Source organism: Zosterops lateralis, assembly GCF_965231275.1.
Source record: "Zosterops lateralis genome assembly, chromosome: 7".
Lineage (NCBI taxonomy): Eukaryota > Metazoa > Chordata > Aves > Passeriformes > Zosteropidae > Zosterops > Zosterops lateralis.
Window position 1 is genome coordinate 5,183,292 of NC_139767.1, and position 22,045 is coordinate 5,205,336.

The 22,045-nt window shown below is 43.4% G+C and overlaps 1 protein-coding gene across 1 annotated transcript; it reads right to left on the reverse strand.

Annotated features, from left to right (window-relative positions):
• Window positions 1-1,620: 1,620 nt before the first annotated feature.
• FRZB (frizzled related protein) lies at window positions 1,621-21,569 on the reverse strand. The gene is made up of 6 exons (XM_083865825.1): window positions 20,658-21,569; window positions 11,896-11,943; window positions 7,467-7,532; window positions 5,017-5,221; window positions 4,717-4,780; window positions 1,621-2,629 (listed from the first exon to the last, which is right to left on the reverse strand). The coding sequence occupies exons 1-6, from the start codon at window positions 21,109-21,111 to the stop codon at window positions 2,528-2,530; spliced, it is 939 nt and encodes a 312-aa protein (XP_083721951.1). The 5' UTR covers window positions 21,112-21,569; the 3' UTR covers window positions 1,621-2,527.
• Window positions 21,570-22,045: the final 476 nt, after the last annotated feature.

The following is a 22,045-nucleotide window of genomic DNA, read 5'->3' on the forward strand; positions in this document are numbered from 1 at the left end:
GTGTGAGAGATACTGCTCAAAGTTATTGAAATGATTGATATTGTGCCATCTGTATCTCATTGGTCCCTGGATGTCATTTGCACCAGCACAAGTGAGTCTGGGTGGTGCTGCAGAGGTTCAGTCACTGAAATCACTCTGATGGGGGAAAAGCAGTGTCAGAGTATGTAAAAGGCTCCACAGTTAATTAAGGGATTGTGAAAAATGCCTCTTGCCTCTTCCAAGGAGCCCATCATGCCACCCTCATTTTTCATGTGTTAATGAAAAATGCTTAATCCCTCTGGAAAAACAGCAATCTGGTGACTTCCAATTAGGGAAACACTTTCACTGTAACATCATGACGTGTGTGACTGTTACAAATGCTGCTCATTTTTCTCTTTTTGAGGTTTTTAAGTGCAGCTCTGTGCTCTGCTCTGGCGACTTTTAACGCGACTGGTGTCAGTTTTGGGCTGCAACTGGATTAAATAAAGGTGGTTTTTAATCCCAGAGAAATGGTATGGGAGAGGTCACCTTCAGAAGTGGTGGCTAAAAAAGGGTAAACTCCCAACTATCATTTCTCCCTCCAGAGAAAACTTGAGTAAAAATGGATCGGCAGGGATAGGTAGCATTGAAACTGGTAAATTAATATGAGGATTTATTTTGGGACCTGATGGGCAGTAAATTCATCAACATCTTTAACAGGGTTTTATGGTTTCACAATTCTTTTCATGGCAGAACACAAAATGAGGAGTGGTGACTACAGACCCTGAGATTCCAGCACTCACCTACGTGACTCCAGTGGGTGCTTTGGGATAAATAATGAGAGTTTTAACATTATTTAACAAGCTATTCACAACTTAACAGATCGTTCAGCTATTTACCAATCCAGCAGAAATACTTGTGGAAGTCACCATTCCTGGAGGTCTTCAAGAAAAGGCTGGACATGGCACTCAGTGCTCTGGTCTACCTGACATGGTGCAGATCAATTATAGCTTGGACTTGATGATCCTGGAGTCTTTTCCAACCTAAATAATTCTGTGATCTGTGTGATTCTGAGAAAATACCGAGGATTTAATATCCTTCTGCCAGCTTGCAGAACCAATCTTTCCCCTAAATTATCCCTTTAATTATAAATAAAAATTTGAGTGTTGCAGGATGTTGTTCTTTTTCAACTCTCTTGGTATCTAGCCCAATGGAAAACCTGTCCCAGAGTGCCGGTTATTAACTGAAATCTTAAAACAGCATTATTATAATATTCCCAAACACTTCTGCCCTACTTTATCATCATCATATTTTCAAACCACCCAACATTTCAACACTATTTTCTTACTGAAAAGCACCCTAGTGTACTAAAGACAGTACTAACAGCTAGAGCACAACAGTCATTTGCTCTCTGTAAGCAGAGCCAGTTCCCCTCTGCAGGCCTATGCCAAACCAAAGAGGATTGTTCTTTGATGTACCCCATTTTCATCTCTTTTAAGCACAACAGAGTAGATTAACAAAGATAATTTTGAATACATTGGAACCATCTGCAAAGAGTTCTATTAAAGCACAAAAATTAAGGGTTTTTTTTTGTTTGTTTTTATATTTTCAAGAGTAGTATTAGCAATATGATGTTGGTTCAGAAGTCAGGTAAGGTCTGTGTTGGCGACTACAATTCCTTTATTGGACATACGTTACTAAGCATTGAACACTCGTTTATGTAGGCATGGATTTCAGGATAACATCACAAAATCAAAAGGCTAAACTGCAGACCTGTACTGAGAGGCAGGCCTGGTGAGTCTGTCTACTCCTATAACTCAGCGGAGAAAAGGGGAATAAAACTGCCATTATAAGAGAAGAAGCACATTATAAATTAGGTTACAGAACTAGACAATCTTTCCTTCAAGGTCCAAAGCACTATAAAACCCAGTTCCCTGTGTACAGGCACATTGTGTTTGTTGCAGGAAATATTTAAAGTTAGACTCTGCCTTATACAAGTGGTTTATCTGTAAGAAAACTTAATAAAGCTGTACTGATTCAAACAGTTCTCTTAACAACAACAACAAAAAAAGTATTTCAGAATTATATTTCAGAATAAAAATGATACACTTAAACCCAGATAACAACCTACCCAAAACAGCAAGTTTCAGCAAACAGTGACCAAGAAAGAGTGAACAGGGAAAAGCCAGTGTGAGTCATGACTTAAAGCAATGGTCTTTGCCAGATTTCATTCTTGCTTGCATCAGAATTTTCTCCCAAAGAAGATTCAGGAGACAAAAAGGTAAATTGAATATGTCCTTGTCTTTCTTCATCTCATAAGGGCAGTTTTCTACAGTTCTCAGTAACAGAAAAAAAAAAAAAAAATACAATTCCAGAACTTGCACATATCCGAAAAGAAAAAAAGGCGGAAAACAAGAGGGGAGAACAAAAAAACTAATAAAAGCTAAACCATTAATCTGTAGTAAACAATAGAATATAACGTGCAATAGTGCAATTTCTCCTTTGCTGCTCCAACCACGAAGCCTTGGCAGACAGTCCCCTGGCACGTCGGGGCGCAGCATCCCCAGGTCTAACTGCGAGCCTGCCGGGCAGTGCCGGGCCGGGGAGCCGCCTCGCCCTGGCCGGCCTCTCCCTTCCCCTTCCCCACGTGCCGGAGCTTCTGGTCCCAGCGCTGCGGACACAAACAGTTACAACACAAATTACACACGTTACAAGGAATTACGAGAGAGGTTACAGAACCCTGTGGTCACCAACAGCGGAGAAAGCGTGCTGTTCCCACCACGTCACCCCACGCTGGGCTCAAGGGTGCAATGAGGGAAAAGTCATTTATACAGGGAAACTGGCTCCTGGCTTTCTTGTGGCCTCTGTGAATTATGCCTCAGATACAAGGCATAATGGCTTCAGCACAAGGGGGGTTCACCTTCAGAATAATAAAATTTAAATAAAGCTACTCATGCAGTCTCTGGGGGAAGCAGGATGAAAAAACAGCCAAGGGATTTTTGTTAATAAAAAAAAAAAACCTATCATTTATTTATTTATTTTATTTTTGCAGGCAATAGGAACCACAGTTAAAAAAAAAACAAACAGAAAGGCATAATAAATATAGCTGGTACAAATGTTGATGCTCTTGGAAAGGAAGATGATGATGAGAAGTAGGTGGTGACGTGGCAGGGTCCTCACCACCCCCAGGCTGGGTGCGAGGCCAGAGGCAGCAGGTTACAGATGACAAAGAATTAAGTGAGAAAATTAAGAGGGCAGAGGCAGCAGGTTACAGATGACAAGGAAGTAAGTGAGAAATTAAGTGTGTTTCCCAAAAAAATTCCAACAAATGATGTTACCACCCAAGAACTGACACTGAGCAGAAGTCAGCCCATGGCAGCAATGTGATATTTTCTCTGTGGCACTGGATTTCCTAGGGTTCTGCCAAATCAAACAACAATTTGAAATAAGATCTCTGTATCTTTTCACTCCTGTAATCTCCACTGATGTGAGAAATGTGTACAGAAAATTTTGCTTTTATAAACACAACAGTTCTTTCCTGCCAGTGACCCTTACACTGATGGAGAAAGTGCTGAGTGGAAGAGAAGACTGGCTTGCATAGGCACAACCATTATGGCAAATGAATGGCACAGAAATTGTGTCACAATAAGAATATTCTCTGTAAAGTGACACTCCCAACGATGTCAAAACCACTGATACTTTGCAGCACATCAAAACATGAAAAGGCAATCCTTCCAGAACTTGGAAGGCATTAAAAACCATTTAAGTAAGAAAAAAACAGAATATATTTTCATGTAGAGAGTTGGGGTTGCTCAGCCTGCAGAAGGGTTCAGAGAGATCTTAGAGTACCTTCCAGTACCTAAAGGGGCTACAAGAGAGATGGAGAAGGACTTTTTACAAGAGCATGTAATGACAGGACAAGGGGTAATGGTTTTAAAGTGACAGGGATTAGATTAGATTAGATTAGATTAGATTAGATTAGATTAGATATACGAAAGGAATTCTTGGTTGTGAGGGTGGTGAGGCTCTGGCACAGGTTGCCCAGAGAAGCTGTGGCTGCCTCACCCCTGGAAATGTCCAAGGGCAGGCTGGATGGGACTTGGAGCAGCCTGGGATAGTGGAAGGTGTCCCTGCCCATGGCAGGGGGTGGGACAAGATGGGCTTTAAGGTCCCTTCCAACCCCAACCATTCCATGATTCTATAATGCATGGCTTGTGTTTGAGCTCATTCTTTCCAATGTTCAATGGTATGACTTCCCCATCAGGTTCCTCCCCCAGATAAGTCAGGAAGATGTATTTAAAATAGTTGCTAATCCACAAAATTTGGTGAGAGCAGAACTCTATTTAAAGAATATTAAATCTTAAAAGTATAATCCTGACTTAGTCTGCAAAACATTTGTAAAGCTCCCCTGGTCTGTTTGAGCTTTTTTCATTCACATCACAACCCCAACTAATCAGGCATGTGTTGTGGAAAGCACAGCTTGCCTACAGAGTTAAAAGACTCCTATTATTTGCTATTTTGAAACAGAGGTTTTGACTACTGCTACACTGGGATACTTTGGGGTAATCCAATGTATCCCTTTAATTTACACAGCATGAAGTTGTAAGTAATACAGCAAATAACACACCAAGTTAGTTTTTGATACATGATATTAATTAACTGGAGGCAGCATATGAATTTTCTTCCCTTATTTTGAAAAGATAAGTAGATGTTTTATGGTACCAACAATATTTGACTTGTGGTGAGGTATTTTCTTACCTTTATTTTTTTACCAAGACGTTCCTTCCACTTCTCAGCTATAGAGCCTTCCACCAAGAGTAACCTACACAACAGAGACAACCAGTTACTCCATCAAGAGCCTGCACAACCCAACACACACAAGACCGAGATCCCTGTGCCTGCAGAGAGCCTTGCCCTCCCTGAATACCACAAAGGAGAGGTACAGCCTCCCACACCAAGTTTTCCTTCCTTTTGGCTCTGTTCAGCTGTATGACAGGGGAACAGTGACAACAAAGGTGCTGCAAGGATAAAGAAAGAGAGAGAGGAAACAGGAGTCACCTGGAGCGCTCCTCGTCCTCGTAGCCCATGATGATGTACTCCTCATTGGCACTGAGTGGTGGGCACAGGCAGCCAGAATTCGTGTGAAGGTTTACAGTGTCCTTTGGAATGTTCACCAGGGAAGATTTCAGGATCTCCTTTACTTCCACGACTGCGGTGACATCGTGGCATTTGGTCTTCACCTCCTTCACTTTAGCCCGGATGACTGGGGAAAGAAAAGTCACAGAGAGCCTTGTTAGAAACAGCAGATAATGCAGGTCACTCCCAAGCTGTTCTTGGTGACCTCTGGGATCAGTCTTTTGCATAGTCCTTTATCATAAGCTGAGCTGAACTCCTGCAATATCTCTGCCTCCATCTCTTCCCTTCATTACTTCACCCTCCACCAAGGAGGTCCAGGTAGCTCAGAGTGTCTCTTAATAATATGGTCAGGAGCAGGAGTTATGTACCAGTTGGATTTACCTCCTGTTTAAGGTGGGCTTTGACTTCTTCCCTTCCTTTCTTCTTCCTTTCCATGTTAAATATATTAAATCTATTTCTTGTATGCTCTCCCTGTCCCTTGACCTGTGACTGTTCCCTCTTTGACTACCTGCAGTACATATGAGCAAACTTTATCACTCTGAACCTTACACGAAAAGTGAAAGTGCATTAAAACTTCTCATATCACCACTGCTGGATGGCAGGCCCTTACCTTTTTTACTCTCTCCAGTGACCCAGCACTAATCTGCTCTGCTCTGCTCTTTATGAACTTTAAATGCTCCTGATCTTGACCCAATGACCTCTCTAATTGTTTCCTCTCTCACTCTTTCTTTTTGCCTTAAGTTGCACAGGAGGAACGGTTGCCTTTCAAAGGCAAAGCTTTTCATTCTCTCATGGTGACCAGTGAACTGATACCACATGCAAATGCAAAGCCAACCCAGAGGTCATGCTCTAGAGAATGCCACTTCATTCACAGCCTGCAAACAGGAGTCCCTTTCCACACCACAAATAGGAGACACCCCAAATTCCAAATGTCTCCTATGTGAAAAAGGTAATATAGAAGAAAGACAACCATGGACTTACACATCTCTTCACTTCATGTGCATTGCCTGTGACAACCATTAACCAGCATGTATTCCAGGCACATTAAATACAGCTGCCAACAAACACTAACTTGTGCATCTAGTATGCACAATTTACCCTAAGTGATGCCCTTTCTCAAAAGCTTATAAGATCTCAAAATAAAATATTGCTTTAGTTTGGAGATATTTCAAATGCATTTTGAAACCTATTTAATTTCAAAAGCTTGAGAAAATGGACAGGAGCATGCTCAATGACTCTGCCAAATGCAGTTTCTGACTAGAGAATAATCACTCTGATTTTTTTTATAAACAAATCCACCAAACCAGAAAACTGACTAGTGACCAAAAAAGCATTCGAATACAGTTGTAATTTTTTAGCTTTTAACAGCAACTATTTTTAAAAGAAGATTGTCTGACTGTGGTTTTATAAATGTGTAATCCTAATAAATATTATACAATTGCTATAATTTAAATAAAGCCTTCAAGTTCACTGAACCTGAGGCTCTTTGCCTGATGAATGGGAAAAAAGGAAGTGTTGCATATAGGTAAAGCCTTATAAAATAATGCCCTTGTTACCTTTGTAAAATCATGGCTCAGCCCTGCTACTTCGGCTAAGCAGAGAAGGACTATGGGAAAGAGACTCAGCTGAATTAGAAGTAGAAAAAACAAGTCATATAACTATTGTGTGTTCACATCGTGGTGTATGGTGGTTGGTTGGATTATGCTTGGTATGATTTAAAACCATGTAAAGGCCTAAATGCTTAAAAAGGCCAGGTTTTTGCAATAAGGAAGGGCCCAGTTGTTCAGTTCCTGTGATATCTATTCAGTGGCTTCATTGGCCTAATTTGCTTGAAATAAACAGTATGAGTCAAAATACAAGGCTGGAGCTGTGATGTGCCTGAAGACCAGGACATGTGCACCTCTACAGGTGTTACTGACAGCATAACACAGCTGGCAAGATGCTCACTGCTGGCTTCCATCCACCAGAAGGAAAAGAACCTGTCAGACCTCATGGACAGCTAGTGGGCATGAAAGCTACTCAAAACACCCCCTTCTGCAAAAGCTGAGCATGCTGGAAACCACAGAGGCAGTTCAGGCACAGCAGCCCACAATGTCATTTTTGTTGCATCACTGCTCACGCCAGAGAAGTCCATGAACCCCAAATGGCTGCACTAAAACTGAAATAACAAAGACACTCTTGTACCAACACATTAAGCTAATCCCCTCCAGCCTTCTCATTTGGAAATATTTCAGACTACACCTTCCTCCTGTCCTAAGTAATACTGGGTTACCATCAGTAACCCAGTGAACTTCTGAGGCTTTTTTAATGAAAACTTTCCCCTTCCTGCAGCCTTAACAAAACCTGGGAGCTGGCCATGCAGCTGTTCTCACCGTAGTTATAGTTGTTGCGTAGGTAGGTCTTCTGGGTGGCCTTCACAGGCTTGCACTTGCAGCGCTCTACAGAAACAGAGAGCTTTGTTTAGAAAGGAAAGAGCACTTAGTATTCAGTGACAACCTCCCCAAAACCCCGAGATCACACCTAACAAAAATGTCACTGAGCTGACTTGCTTATTACAGTGAAATACTGAGCAGCACAGGGCGTTCCTGGCCTGTTCTGCTGGGAAATGTGGAACTGTCCGTGAGACCTTAAATGTTTTTTTAGGAGAAAACCTGACATACTGAAATTAAAAAAAAAAAAAAAAAAAAAAACCAACCCAAACCACAACACAACAATGAAGTCACATAGACTTTGAGTCTGAAGTGACAAAATCGTCATTTTAAGCCAATTCAAGGTTCAATCCTGTGCTAGCAGGTGCTGTAATTTCATCCTTGCAAAGCTGTTCTCTCTTCTGTATCAGACTTAAGGAATGCCCTCCTTTCTGTTCCTTTTATCATACAGACACACAGAAAGAAAATCCTATGGTAGTGCACGATTGAACGTTTTCTGGAATACTATGGATCCCAGGTTAGCAAACTGGGATATTCTGGCTAGCAGGCATTCATAGAATACTTGGAATACTTGGAAGGGACCTTTCAAGGCCATCTAGCCCAAGCCCCTTGCAAATAAGCAGGGACATCTTCAACTTGATCAGGTTGCTGAGAGGTCCATCCAATTCACCATTAGGAATCGTGTACATTTTACACAATTTTATTATGACCCAGAAGCCCAAGTTTAATGAAAGCAGAGAAATCCTTAGCCCTTGTGGCCAGAAGGATAGCCTTAAAAAAAAACACACAAATGAGCACTGTCAGAGTAGCATTGCCAAAGGTGCAGATGCCAGACAGCTGGGAACTCTTAACAGAGGTAAAAACATTTTCATTAGTGCCCAGGGAATACTAACACTGAACTCCAGACCCACAGTGGTTTTCATTACCACCACTGGTATTTCAGGGCTGGTTGTTCTACTGCAAATATTTACTTATTTTACACTAATGTCTAAGTGTGGTTTGGTGGAGTAATTGCAAACAGCAGATCCCAGTATTACATAGGCATGGCCATCTATTTTGACATTTGATTTGGCATAAATGTAGAAGTAGATTTAATGCAGCTTATTTCTATACACCATCATTCTAAATATCAGCTTGGGATTTAGCTAAATCCAATATGAAGAGTCTGAAAAACAACTTTTATTTGCTATATAAGATTCCTGCATATTAAAAACAAATTCAAAAAGAGATGGAATCATACGGTTACCGACTTCTCAAATCATTATTTATTATTATCGATTTTCCATTGGAAGAATTTTTGTAGTTGAAAAAAAAGTATTAGTAGTAGTTGAAAATAATAATAAAAAAAACATTTCAAAAGAAAAGTATGTTATTTCCTTGAATTTCAAACACATCCTCAGGAATCTATATATAGAGTCCTACAGGCTTTTCTGTGTGTTCACGTTAAAATAACAAAAGCAGAGAAGGGAAGTGATTTTTGGCTTCCCTTCTGCCTTTGTGAGCTCATGGATATTGTAGGCCAAATTATAGCTCCTTTTATAAGCTGCCTTGGAACAGAGCATAGAAGATGTGCTGCTATGACCCTCCAGGCACCTCAGCACCCAAGTCCAAGTCATACATAGAACCTTCTCCTGCTCTACAGGACTTTGCACTGTGTCTCACATAAAATAAAACAGACTAAATTGCAACATAGTCTCACATTTCCTTCATTTTTAAGGCAGAATTGGCTTACATTATTAATTTCAGAATTTATCTTATTAGTCTAGTTCTATTTCTAAACTACAGACCTGCCCATGTTCTTACTGAAGAACGTCCTAGTCACCCTCATGCTTTTTAAATGTACATTTAAAAGAACTGTACAAAATGCTGCATTATTCCTAATTACTATTTAGAGATACAGAAACTAATACAAAAGTCATTTGCCAAAGTCAGAATCAAAACCAATTCCTCCCTCCCAATTCCTGGTACAGAGATTTTCAAAGGAAGGCAAATGTTGACCTTCCTCCAAGGAGTGGGAACACCCACAAAAGGCAGCTATAAAAATGTGTAAAAATATATAAAAATGTATTTTCCCTCCCCTGATGCTGAGGGAACATCCCATCCTACCTGGACAGCCTCGTCAGAAGCTGCCAGAGTCACCAGAAGAGCTCTGAGCAATGCCATGTCCCAAGCACAGAGACAGGCAGCAGAGGCTCCTACTGGCTTTGACTGAGGTCACAGCTGGCCATTAAATTTTCTTTTCAAGTAAATAAATACAGGACTACCAACTGCTCAAAATCTCTGTCTTTGAAAACTTCACTCTGTAAATGGCCAAAGACATGAACTAGACCGGAGAACAGTTTACCCCATGGATTGATACCAAGAAACATGTGTGTCATCTTAAATGTATGTGCATGCCTGATCCAAACCCTGGCTGTAATACTGACCTGTATAAGCACTCAAACCTGGAAAACACTTCCTGGATAAAGAAAGAATAAAAACAAACCACTCTAGAAAATGTTCTGAGACTTGAGGAGCATGTGATGAAGCAGGAAACAATGTAGCTCACTGCCTATAGAGGTAAAAAAGGTCTCCCAAAAAACCCCCCCATGCAGACTCAGAGTGAAGATTTTGCCAGCAGACACTGCCAGGGAAAAAAGGTATCTCAAGTAGGAGATACCTTTATCCATGAGTACTGTTCCCTCTGACCACACACAGCAGCACAAGAAATAAGATGCAGAAACCACAGAGCTGAGAATGAGATTTTTAAAAAAATACATCAGTTTTCTACTTGCAAAACAAACACACAAACAAACAAACAGTCTATTTACAATGGCAAAACTACAGATTTACTTCACTGAACCTATAAATAAAGCCATTTTAAAACATGGTCTTTTAGATGCTCCAGCTGTGTTTGTCAGCTCAAACAGATGCAGAGCATGGAACCAGAAATCACATATGCACAGTAAAAGGCAGTGATATCAGCAATTTGATGTATGTACAGTAACAGGCAGTGATATCAACAGATATTGCATCAGCAATTTTTCTGTGCATCCTTACCCTGTTTTCCAGATGGGATTTTTTTTTTAGGGTTTGGTTTTGCTTTCAGTCACTGAAAAGCATCACAACAGTAACAATATGACTGAACCTTTCCTATTTCACTCACTGGAATTACATGCCTTCCACATGCCTATGGACAGGCAGCAGTACAGATATGCCTCAGAGTTTTGATATGGTGACATTGAGAGCAAACAGCTTTGCTTTCATTGTACAGTCAGCATCAAGCAGGAAATCTCTACTTTCTCAATGCCACACAACTGAAAATGGCTTCAAACTATAAAGATACTAATGTTGGTAACAACTATCTTTAGCAAGTCTTCCAGACATGGTCCCATGCTCAAGACAATTTAAAGCAAAGCTTGTTAAGGGACTGGCTTTTATGTTTTGGTTGGTTTTTTTCAATTGCACCTGGGTTTCTAGAGGACATGCACTGTGATTTCAAGAACATTTTGCACAAATATTGCTACCTTCAAATTGGTACCTGCTGATCAAATTTTTAAACTGTATTATAAACTGGGCATTACTAATACCTTTTTGCAATTTGGTCACAGAGCTTAATGCTGAAATTATATATACAGGTATCTAATGTTAGGTTCAACAACCATGGCTTAGGTGCTTATGTTGTTGAAGTGAACATCCATCAGTGCACCCTGTAGCACATCAGCACTTCTGCAGAAGGAAAGACAGGGAGGTCAGTGCTAGACCTAAGAGAAGAACTTTGGATGGAACCATAATAAAATTCTAGGAAATCTGCAGTCATTGGCTTGCTTGAGCAAAAGATTCACATTCCTAGAATTATTAGCTACCATCCTGGGCTTTGCTTCTTTGCATTGGCAAGTAGCTGTAATGCTCAAGGGGTTTTATTCAGTTTTATTCAGTTCCAGCAAAACCAAAACAGAAATAAAAAGCAACAGTGGAGTTGCTGGAATAAAACCAGCCTTAGAAGGTGCTGCCCTCAACCTCCTCAGGCTAATGGGAGTATTGCCATTATCTACAAGGAGTACTGAATTTAATTTAAAAACCTTAAGGTTAGAATGAACCATTACCTCCACTGGTTTTGCCCAGGGAAGAATCAATTTAATGATCACTCTCTCTCTGTTCAAGATAAAACTTTTAATAAAATCAGCACAGCCCTCTTGCTTTGATGGACATTTTGAGGCTAACCAGCCCCAAATCCCACCTGCCCATGGAATGCAAAAGCACAATCTACAGAATTCTCAGCCAAGACTAAGTATTTAAGGATTTATCACTTAGTACCCCTCTTACTTAATTAAATATTTAAAGGATTTGAAAGTCCACAGCTTATTATACAGTTTTATGATAATGTACTTACCAATGCTGGCACCTCCACAGTTGCCATTATTGGAATCCATAGGGAAATCTGGCATGGATTTGTAAAACACGTAAAGAAGAGTTAGTATTTTTAATATTGAAGTATTTCACTACACACACACACATTACAATGTTTTCCTCTTTCTCTAATATTTAGTGCATGGAAACTTAATAACTTTACTAATAAACAGTTTGTAATATTCTAGAGGTCAGTCCAGTAAAGTTGACATAATGTCTTACCCAAATTTCACCTGAATCCAGCATATCATGTTAAATGCTGAAGCAGACAAAATATCCCATTTCCATTGCTACAGACTGGCAGGTTTCAGACAAGGGTTGACATTTATGCCATGAATTTTGATCACCTACAGAAAACACATGTAGTGTTTGCATTTAATTAGATGATGAAGGAGAAATTACTTTTGGGGTTTTCTTTTGGTTACTGAGGAAATCAAATCAACCAACCATAATCATACTGTTGAAGTAAATGCCAAAATAAATATTTCAGATCTTCCCCTCAGTTTAAAACCACACTGATTACTCTGAAGGACAGATAAGGAACAGAAGTTTAAAAAGGCACTATGCCCAAAGAACTGTTTTCAGACACATTCATAAAGTGGAGTGTGTCCCACATTAGTAAAATGCATCATTTCAAACCTATTTATTAAAGCACACAATTTAATGGGTTTACACATATATTTAATCATGAAAAACAAGCATGTTAATGCATATAACCTTGAATGGCCTGAGGACAAAATAAATGCAAGAGGAACAAGACCTGGGAGGGAGGCAGGATACTTTATTAGAATGGCACATAAAATGGACAAACAAATGAGCTTTCAAAGAAAAAGCCCCTCTGTAATATTGCACACTTAGTCATTTATGGTACTCTTCAAATTCTGTAATCTGGTATCCTACAAACATCTTCCTTAGATTCTTATATAATCACAGAGGCAATGCCACTGCCTTTAAAATGCAGAACAAATGTAAGAAAAGCTCATCTCTTGCAGCCTGAGCAGTAAGAATTTGGCTGTAAAACAGCCCAAGACACTCATGATACTCAGTATTCATGATGACTTTAGATGTGTGGATTAAATTTTAAGGCCTGGGATCATTACTTAATCAGAAATTCTGTAAATACCTGTTTACAAGAAAAATAATATTACTTAGCTAACCTTCTAATTTTGCCGTCCTTGTTTAAAAAAACCCCATAATCTCCACCTTAATTAATCCTTATACTACTCATAGCAACATGAAACTTCATTTCCATAAATGAGGATGTAGCTAAGTCACAGTCAGGGCAAGAGTAAAACTGAAAAACAACTAATTCCCTCACATACTAATTAACTTGAAAAAATTTGAGACTTCAGGAATAATTATTCCAACCAACATAAAGAGCAAAGGGTATAGAAAATAGCACAGAAAGACTGAATAGATGCTCCTTTATATTCAATATCCTGTTGCTAATAAAACATCACATCCATTTTCCTGCAAAGAAAGTTCCAAACTACCACAGGATCTTAGTTTATAGACAAAACCCAACATTTTTATGGAGCCAATCTGATCTTTGCAATCAAGTACTTCCACAAAACCTCTGAATCTTCACCATGCTGCTTTGTAACAAGTCAACCTATACAAGCTGATTGTTACATGTTTGATTTTGATTATTCCCCTGAATTATTCTCAATGCAGTAAGAATGCATTTTATATTGTATCAAACACATTCTGGTATTCCAGGATGTGATGAAGGAGGAATTGAAATGGCTTCTCTCTTGCAAATGGTAAACAAAAGGATAACCATACTTCTCATTCCTCCTCTCCTGGGCCAATTATCTATTGTCTTGCTCATTCAGCCAAACTGTAGCTTTAAATCTACAATTCCTTCTGATGTGGTAAAAATACAGAGAGCACCCAGATCTATGGTCTGATAATCCTCCCATCTGCCCCAAATACAGACAAAAACTCTGCAAAGCCCTTCAGCCACCAGGCACAGAGAGGTGGCCATAAAGGCCTCTCTGTGCACCCAGGACTGGCCTCAGATGTTTCACCACCCTGGGCATCCAAAACCCCTGCAGAGAAAGCTCTCCAGACTCTCTGCCCCTCTCACTCAGTTGCCTTGGCCACACTCTCAGGGTTTCTTGAAGGCTATCTGCATAATACCATCCCAACTCCTCTGGTTTTTCATGTGGCCCAGCAAGCTAAACATTCCTACCAAAACAGGTATTTCAGGGATAGTTTGTTCATACCTCCAAAGTACACTCCCCATTCCATCAAAATTGTTACCGAGGACAGGAAGAAATCTTCATCACGGAGAAGACAAGAGAAGTATCAGATGAAATGCTTACCATCTTCCATCCATGGAAAGAAAAAAAGCCCTGAAGTGCACTGTCCCTACCTAAATCAAGGACAGATCCAAGCTGGCATGACTTCATGGTGTTTGAGCAAACCTAGTTCAATTCATATTGAAATTTAATAATTCAAAATAAACCAGAGCCCAGTAAAGGGTTCACAGCCTTCCCTGGCCCATGTGGAGTATGACACCCACAGAGGAACTGTCCTTGGAGCTCACAGCAACACAAGGAGGGCCAGTAAGCACTTGATCCAGCCAGTGTAAGCCTGGTCCTGCAAACAAGCATGGAACTAACCTGCTTTACACCAGATGTTCCCATACACTCTTAGGTGCACAACTAATTTTTAACCAAATCACAACACACCACAGCCTCAAGGCAGCTCCTAATTCTGCACTGGCAGGTCACCTGTCCTGCCCCAAACCAGCAATACCCAAGGAGGCAGCTGTGTGTGCAGCCAGAGCAATTCAGACACTGTGTGGAATCAGTGGAAGTGCCTCCTGCTCCCCTGCCTGCACAAAGGCAGCAGTGGCCTCGTGGTCACAGTGTGCTGTCCATCAGTGCAGGGGTGAACAGGTACCCACACATCAGTTCACAGCTCATTTCCTGACGTGGGCCAGGCAAGCTTTGACCTTGCCTTGATGATTATCCTTTCCAATGCCTATTCAAGGATGACTGATGTCTACAGATGGAGAGGAGCATGGGCTTATGGAGGGGACTGCAGACCTCTGCCAGTGTATGACATCTCTCAGGAAAGCCTTCTCATTTCTCTGACCCTTTCCCCAGCTAAGCTCACACAGTCTGGTCCCTACTCACCTCCCAGACAGGAGGCTGGGAGAGGGTCCAGGCCAGGCCTGCCAACAGCTACTGGTCAGAGCCCCTGTCCCTATCAGCCTGATGGACAGAGATCTCTCTCAACCAGGAGATGCACACTGCTGAGACCTTCAGCTGTAAGCAGAGGGAGGGGGAAAAAGCTATTTAAAAACCCCTAAAAAACTGACTTCCTATTGTTCCACTTCTTTCCATGGGCAAACTCTCTGCCAAGTTCTGTCTGTGCAAAACAATCTTCCTGAAATAAGTACCTGTCAGTGATGATTAGCAGGACTGTCAAAGAGGGGAATACAATCCAGAGGTCCAATCCATAAGTTTCCTATTAAATTTTGTTTAGGAGCAGGGGACAAAATCCAAACTGTTTTTTCCAATAAGCCATCTTAATTAATCGTTTTTCAGAGGGATCCAAAACAAAACACTAACAAGGAGAGCTAAATAAAAGCCACTTACACAGTAAGTGTGCAAAATAACAATGCCTGCAACCACAGATTTGGATGAGAGGTTCAGAAAAGAGAAACAACTTGGTAATACCTAGTTTTGAGCAAACATCTTTCCTGCATCACTGTTTAGATAAATAAAAATGCTAAAAGGCAGAGGAAGGCCAAAAGTGACATGATCCTGATTGTCATTTTGATTAAAGAATATGGCCCAGCTATCACTGAAGCCACTCCAGGCACCGTGCTCCAAAGAACTAAACCACAGCCAGTGGCTGCTGCTTGGGTACCTTCTTCAGACTGAGATACCTGTGAGCCCCATTAATTAAGAATTCCTTCCACACTGCATGAATTCACTGTCATTTACTTCAGCTCTTAGTACAGAGAAGATCTTTGCTAAGCTGGTTGCAAAAACACGCACGGAAAAGCCAAGTGATAGGGAAATTGATTCTAGTTAACATTTAATACAAAGAACTCAAACTCCATGTTGTAGATCAGGCAGCAACATGGCTGTTCCACATAACACGTTATTCCTCATAACAAACCCCACCAGGTTTTGATGACATTTAATGGCCCAGCTATTGACTAAATACTGAGACTGTAAAATCCAGGAGACTCAGCCTACAAAGGCAGCTGGACTCTAGTGAGCACCTAACACCACTGGTGGTATCTTCATTACTAAGATTTAAATTCCCTTATTTACTACTCCTGTCCTGTTTCAGGCTTGAAACTCATAATAATTTTGTTATTTAACTGAGGAATGAGGCTGCTCCCAAGTTTCCAGCAAAGACCTAAACAAATCCCAACTTTATAAAGGATAACCTGGGCACAACTGCTCGTCCTCAGCACAGTCTGCAACACTTCCCCAGCACCATTGTGCACACTGACTGCTCTAAGGAGAGCTAGGCAAAGACTCAGTCAGAACAAATTTGATCTGGAAATTGGAAACCACTGCTTTGGAAATTAAGTTAATAATATATAAGAAACAAGCATGGGAAATGGCTTCTTCACTTGTCTTTTAAGCCTGCAATACCAAATTAACATACTGGGTTAATATGAACTCAGACAGACAGACATGGAGGACTTGGGCAACATGGAGAAATCATAGGTTTGCATATGATTTAAGAAAATAGGTGTCCATCATGTGAATAATCTGTAATTTTCTTTAATGTTTAAGAGATGGTGGTTTAAAAAAAAAAAAATTAGAAGTTCTCCTTAGACATCTTATGATAGTCTGGGTGTTAACTACACATGGTGGATACCTTGTGATGTGGCTTCCCTTTTCTCCAACATCTTATTAACAGGCCAACATGCCTTCGAGCTATATCCTTATCTAAATAAGATGGGGTGAGACAACCTGCCTGACAGATCTGTCTTCCAATATGCACAGTACTCATCACACTGCTCTGGTTTTTTTGCTAGTTCCCTCTTCAAAACAGGAATAAACATTTCACTTGGGACATTAACACTCTGCTAGGCAGTAGCAGCCAAGGACACATGTGGAAGATGCTTTTTCAGTCAGCATCCCAACACCAACACTGGCCACTTATTACCTGCAAAACTAAAGACAGGTCCTGCCTCTGAAATTCTAGATTTGAGACAATTTTGTCTCTCAGCAGTTCCTGCTGCTTCACAGACCTAAGGAGGTTTGACAGGGTCCTGAATGAGGGAAGCAAGTAATCTGACAGATTGGAGGAAGAATAAGCATATGCATGAGAAGGCTGAAATATATGGAGCAAGTGAACAGGACCTCCCAGAGATGTAAGACAGCTTGTACTAATTGTCTGCAAGCAGAACCACCTTCACCTCCAAAAAGCCCAGCACAGGGATGTGGGAAAAATGCCACAGGAGACTTCAGACATCAGCATGCACTAATCTGACATCTGGGGTGTTAATGTATTGTTAAGATGCTCTTTCATCTTCCATCCTGGATGATGATTCGTTGGATCCTCCACAAAAAGCCAAAACATTCAGCATCACACTTGCCTCCAGAACACCCACACCATGCCTGCAGCATCCCTCTGCTTTCTGTCTGTAAAGGGACCCAGATGTTTCCCAAAGAGAATGAAAAATTGGGAAACATACCCTTCCCACAGGACACTTGTTTTAAGCCAGTCTCTATAACTTGAGGAACTTAAGAACTCCCAACCAGCACTCCCACTCAGGTTTTGGAGACCAGCACAAGCCCAGGGGGTGTGCACAGCTATTCCTCTAACTGGGCTCAAAGCACAGCACTGTTATCAGCTTTCTCGAGCACAGATACAGCAGCAGCTGCTTCACCCCTTCACCACATCAGCAGCCCTTGGCCCTGTGACAGGAAAGGTCCAGATCCTTCTCACCACCTGGCTCAAATGGAAAGAGGTTCTAGATGTCCGTGGTGGACTGTGCCTCAACAGCTGAAAGTGGACTCCGTACTGAGATTTATCACAGATTTTACCAACCACACTTCCTCCATATTTTGCAACAGTCACAGGCTACTGGGATGCAGGGAATATAACTGGTGGAAATTGGGCTTGTGAACTCAGTCCCTGCTCTGGTAAGGACAAACACTGACTACATTATCCTTAAGGCTGCTCCCTTATGGAAGGGACAAGACCAGTGTTCTAATGTTCACCAGCAATAATGCAGAAACCTCAAGAGGAAACAGTAGAACCCTGTTACAGGTAGCAAAAGAATGAAAGCAAAATCAAGATTTTACTTCCAAAGAATAGAAAAATCCCCTTCTATAACAGAAAGCCATGAAACAATGGATTGTATTTCTGCCTGCTATATTAGATGCAGTTCACAGACAGCAGAAGGGGCTAGAATGCTTAGGAGATAAATAAAAGCAAATAAGAGCAGGTATTCTGCACACTACTCATCAGGCAGTTGGTTATTTGTGTCTTCTGCTGAGCTGCAATCCTTTATTTGGAGAGCTGTATTTGAAAGTGTTCACCTTACCTCTTCCTAGAACAGGAATCCTTCTCCCTGCTTTCTAAAAGAACAGTTTTATTCCCTCAAGAAGGATTCTTTCAGTCTGGTGCATAATGCATCAGTTCAAAATATTCAGACCAGAAATGAGAATGTCATCAGGTTCTCATTCACTGAAAGAGAGTTTTCATGGATCTGGCCCTGGAATCCCTCAAAGAGGTTATTGTACTGCTGAGGTCCTCAGAAATAGGTAACTCGGGGGCAATTTCAGCCAAGCTTCCTCCCTCCAGATTTGAATGTGATTGCTTTCAAATCGCTGCAGACCTGCCAAACCTTGCTCATGCTGGAGCCATTTTTAAGGTGGTTTTGAAAGCACCTTCATGCTGCAGAGAGAAGTTGCTTGGTGCTCAAAACCACATCTCCCCAAAACTACCCCGGCAGGACTGCAGCCCTCAGAGAGCAGCAGGTGATGGCAAAAATAGATGGTTGTTTTAATGGGCTGGGGAAAAAAGTAGGAAAAGGCAAGAGGGAAGCAGGCAGAAGTTAGAAATAGCAGTAATAACTGGAGATATCAGGGTACAGAGGTTTCAAGAGGTGCAGAGGGTAAGAGAATGGAGTCAGAGATGGAGTAGGGTTTGTCTGGCCTGTAAATAAATGGAGATGGAGAGAGCAGCTTACCTGGGAAGGCTGAGCTGGAGAGCACGGTCAGGAAACTGAAGCGTGATATTTTGTTAGGAGAAGAAAACAGGAATTACAGCGTTTGGCATTACTGGCAGTGGGATACATAAAGCATTTGGTAGTGGGACAGAAGCACAGTTAAATACTGTGCTGAACACAGTGTGAAAAATCCCCCTTTCATTCCCAGGCCACTGCTGGGGGAGGACAGAGAGGTGAGATCCACTGCCCATCAGCGAGCTGCCACAAGGCAACACTGCAGCTGTGGGCACTGAAGGAGCCAGGCAGCAGCACAACAAGCTCGTGGGGTGCACGGGTGCTGCTCTGCTCTGACCCTTCTGGTCTGCTCTCCCACCCCACTACTGCTCTCCACCTCCTCTGATGGGGAGGTCTGGCAGAGCCATCAGCACTGCAACTTTGCATCAAAGAAAATGGTAGCCCAGTTCCACCAGCAGCAAATGCTTTCCTGAAAATATACAGGAACTGCAGTCACTTTGTAAAAGGTCAGAGCTCACTCTTGACAACCACCCACTAGCTTGCTGTAATTTCCTGTTCAATAGTTCCTTCTATTCAATATTTCTGTGGTGCTCGGCTCACCACGTTGGAGCAGTGTCCCACCACCTCCTCCAGCCCAAAGGCAGCTGTGACAAGGGCAGGATCCCCGGGCCACAGCAGGTTTGTAGCATGGTGCTGGCCTGAGCAGGCAGCACTGCTCACCTAACTGTGCAGGGATGCCCCTGCCTCCCACAGCAGTGCTGGATGGCAGCCAGACAGCCGGCACCAGCCATCCTGCGGGAGCACAGGAGCTCAGCTGGTCAAACAGGATGCAGTGAGAACACTGAGGGGCTCCAGAGCCCTTCTGAGGCCACAGCGCTCAGACACCATCGGGGCTGCACTGGAGCTGACTCAGGTGCAGGAGGCAGCTTTTGGCTCACTTCAGGGGCGTCGGGAACAGAACACAATGGAAGGCTGCACTTCGCTACACTCCTCACCTGGCTGTAATTCTAGAGCCCAGGGACCTGCCGGGGCAGCTGTGCTGTAAGCTGCACCCTCAGCGCTAACCACGGCGATGAGCACCCCCCTCCAGGTGTGCGTGTGCCAGCGGGGGCACAGGAAGGGGCCGGGCAGACCCGGGGGCTCCTCTGGGCACACACCTCTCCCCACAGTCCGCCTGTGGGAGGGGAACAGCCTGCTTTGGGAGGGAGGGGAAGATGAGCGGAGAGGAGCCGGGGCTGCCCCTCACACGGGCGGCTCTGCCCCTCACACGGGCGGCTCTGCACGCCCCGCCAGCAGCCGCTGGGTCCCGGGAGAACGGGAGGGGCTCGTGGGGAACAAGGGCCGTCGCTCCCACAGCCGAACGCCTTCCCCGGAGCGGTGCGGGGCTGTCACTTGTCACACACTCCGCGCCCAACAGCAAAACTTCTCCCGCAGCCGGGCGGCCGCCTAAGGCAGAGCAAAGACAGCAAGAGAGCGGAGGGCAGAGCCGAGAGAAGCCGAGAGGGGCCGGGGGAAGGCTGGGCCGCCCTCGCCGCCCATTGTCCCCGCCGGGCCGGCCCCGCACTCACCCGCGCCCTCGGCGGTGACGATGGCCTCGGGGGAGATGCAGACGCCGCGGTCGTAGAGCGGCAGCTCGTCGCAGGCCAGGCTGTCGGGCCAGGCGTGGCCGTAGCGCAGCAGGACGGGCTCGCAGCCGGCGCGGGCGCGCTCGCACACCGACTTGCAGGGCTTGATGGGCTCGTGCTGGAAGTCGATGGTGCAGATGGGCGCGTACATGGCGCACAGGAAGAACAGCAGGTCGGGGCTGCAGTTGGTGCCCAGCAGCCCCTCGAACTGCTCCATGGCCAGCACGGCGTTGGCCTGCGTGCTGTGGTGCAGGTGGTTGGGCATCTTGGTGACGTTCCAGGGCAGCGGCTTGCAGAGCGGGATGCGCACGGGCTCGCAGGCCGCCCCCCGGGCCGCCGGCGGCCGCCCCAGCAGCAGCAGCCCGGCCAGGGCCAGCGCCGGCAGCCCCCGCCACATGCCGCCCGCCCCGACGGTCAGCGAGCCCCGAGCGGGCACTGCGGGACAGCGGCTCCGCCCGCACCGCCTCCGCCCCCGCCCCGCGCCCGGCCCCGAACAAAGGACTGCCCTGGGCAGGGAAGGGAAGGGAAGAGGGGGTTGTCTCTCTGGGAAGAGCGACAGAGAAATTTGCCTCGTCCTCGCCGGAAGGCAAGCCAGCGCTTCAGTTCTCCCCGAAGTAAAAACCTTACTGTGAATATGAACACGATTTCAGACCAATCTCTCGGAGACACATTCATATATCTTTAGGAAAGACCTATTGGTTTTATTTTCCTTTTTTTTTTTTTTTTTTCTTAAGCAGGAGGCGCACACGAAAAGCATGTCACCTAGACATAGTGACGGGTGAGCAGTTTTAGAGAGTAATAATGCTGAGAGGCTTAAAAATGAGGGAGACTGGGCTGAGCAACTGGGGATGCTTTCTTTTAAGAAAGTTAAAAAAAAAATTGAAGAGGCTGGATACGGTTTAAGATGCCTTGCAAAACAGTGGTGCGATAAAGGGAGTTTTGACTTGATCTGAAAAAAAGTCTTAATATAATCATAGAATCACAGAACAGTTTGAGTTGGAAGGAACCTTAAAGATCATCAAGTTCCAACCCCCTGCCATGGACAGGGACACCTTCCACTACAGCAGGTTGCACAGAGAAAACAAGCTGACATTTATTAGCTGAATTAATTCTTTCCAGTTATAAACATGCGAGCAACTGCTCCATCACACATTTATTACTCCGGTTTCTGCCCCTAAATCAAACCTGTGAGTAGAAACACACCTACCACAAGCCAATGCTCAGAAACCAGACCAAAAATGTGAACAGGCTGTGAAAGCAATCATGGATACAGACTCACAAACACAGGGTCCTAAGCCTAGAAAGGCTTTTCTGCAGTTTTCAACTTTTAT

What these genes read in the sequence shown, in the direction of transcription:
- FRZB (XM_083865825.1), bottom strand. Translation starts at nt 21,111, where the DNA reads ATGTGGCGGGGGCTGCCGGCGCTGGCCCTGGCCGGGCTGCTGCTGCTG. An exon ending in CTGTGGAGGTGCCAGCATTG is followed by an intron (nt 7,533 to 11,895) that starts GTAAGTACATTA and finishes CTGTTTCTGTAG; the next exon opens with AGCGCTGCAAGTGCAAGCCT. An exon ending in ACGCAACAACTATAACTACG is followed by an intron (nt 5,222 to 7,466) that starts GTGAGAACAGCT and finishes TTCTTTCCCCAG; the next exon opens with TCATCCGGGCTAAAGTGAAG.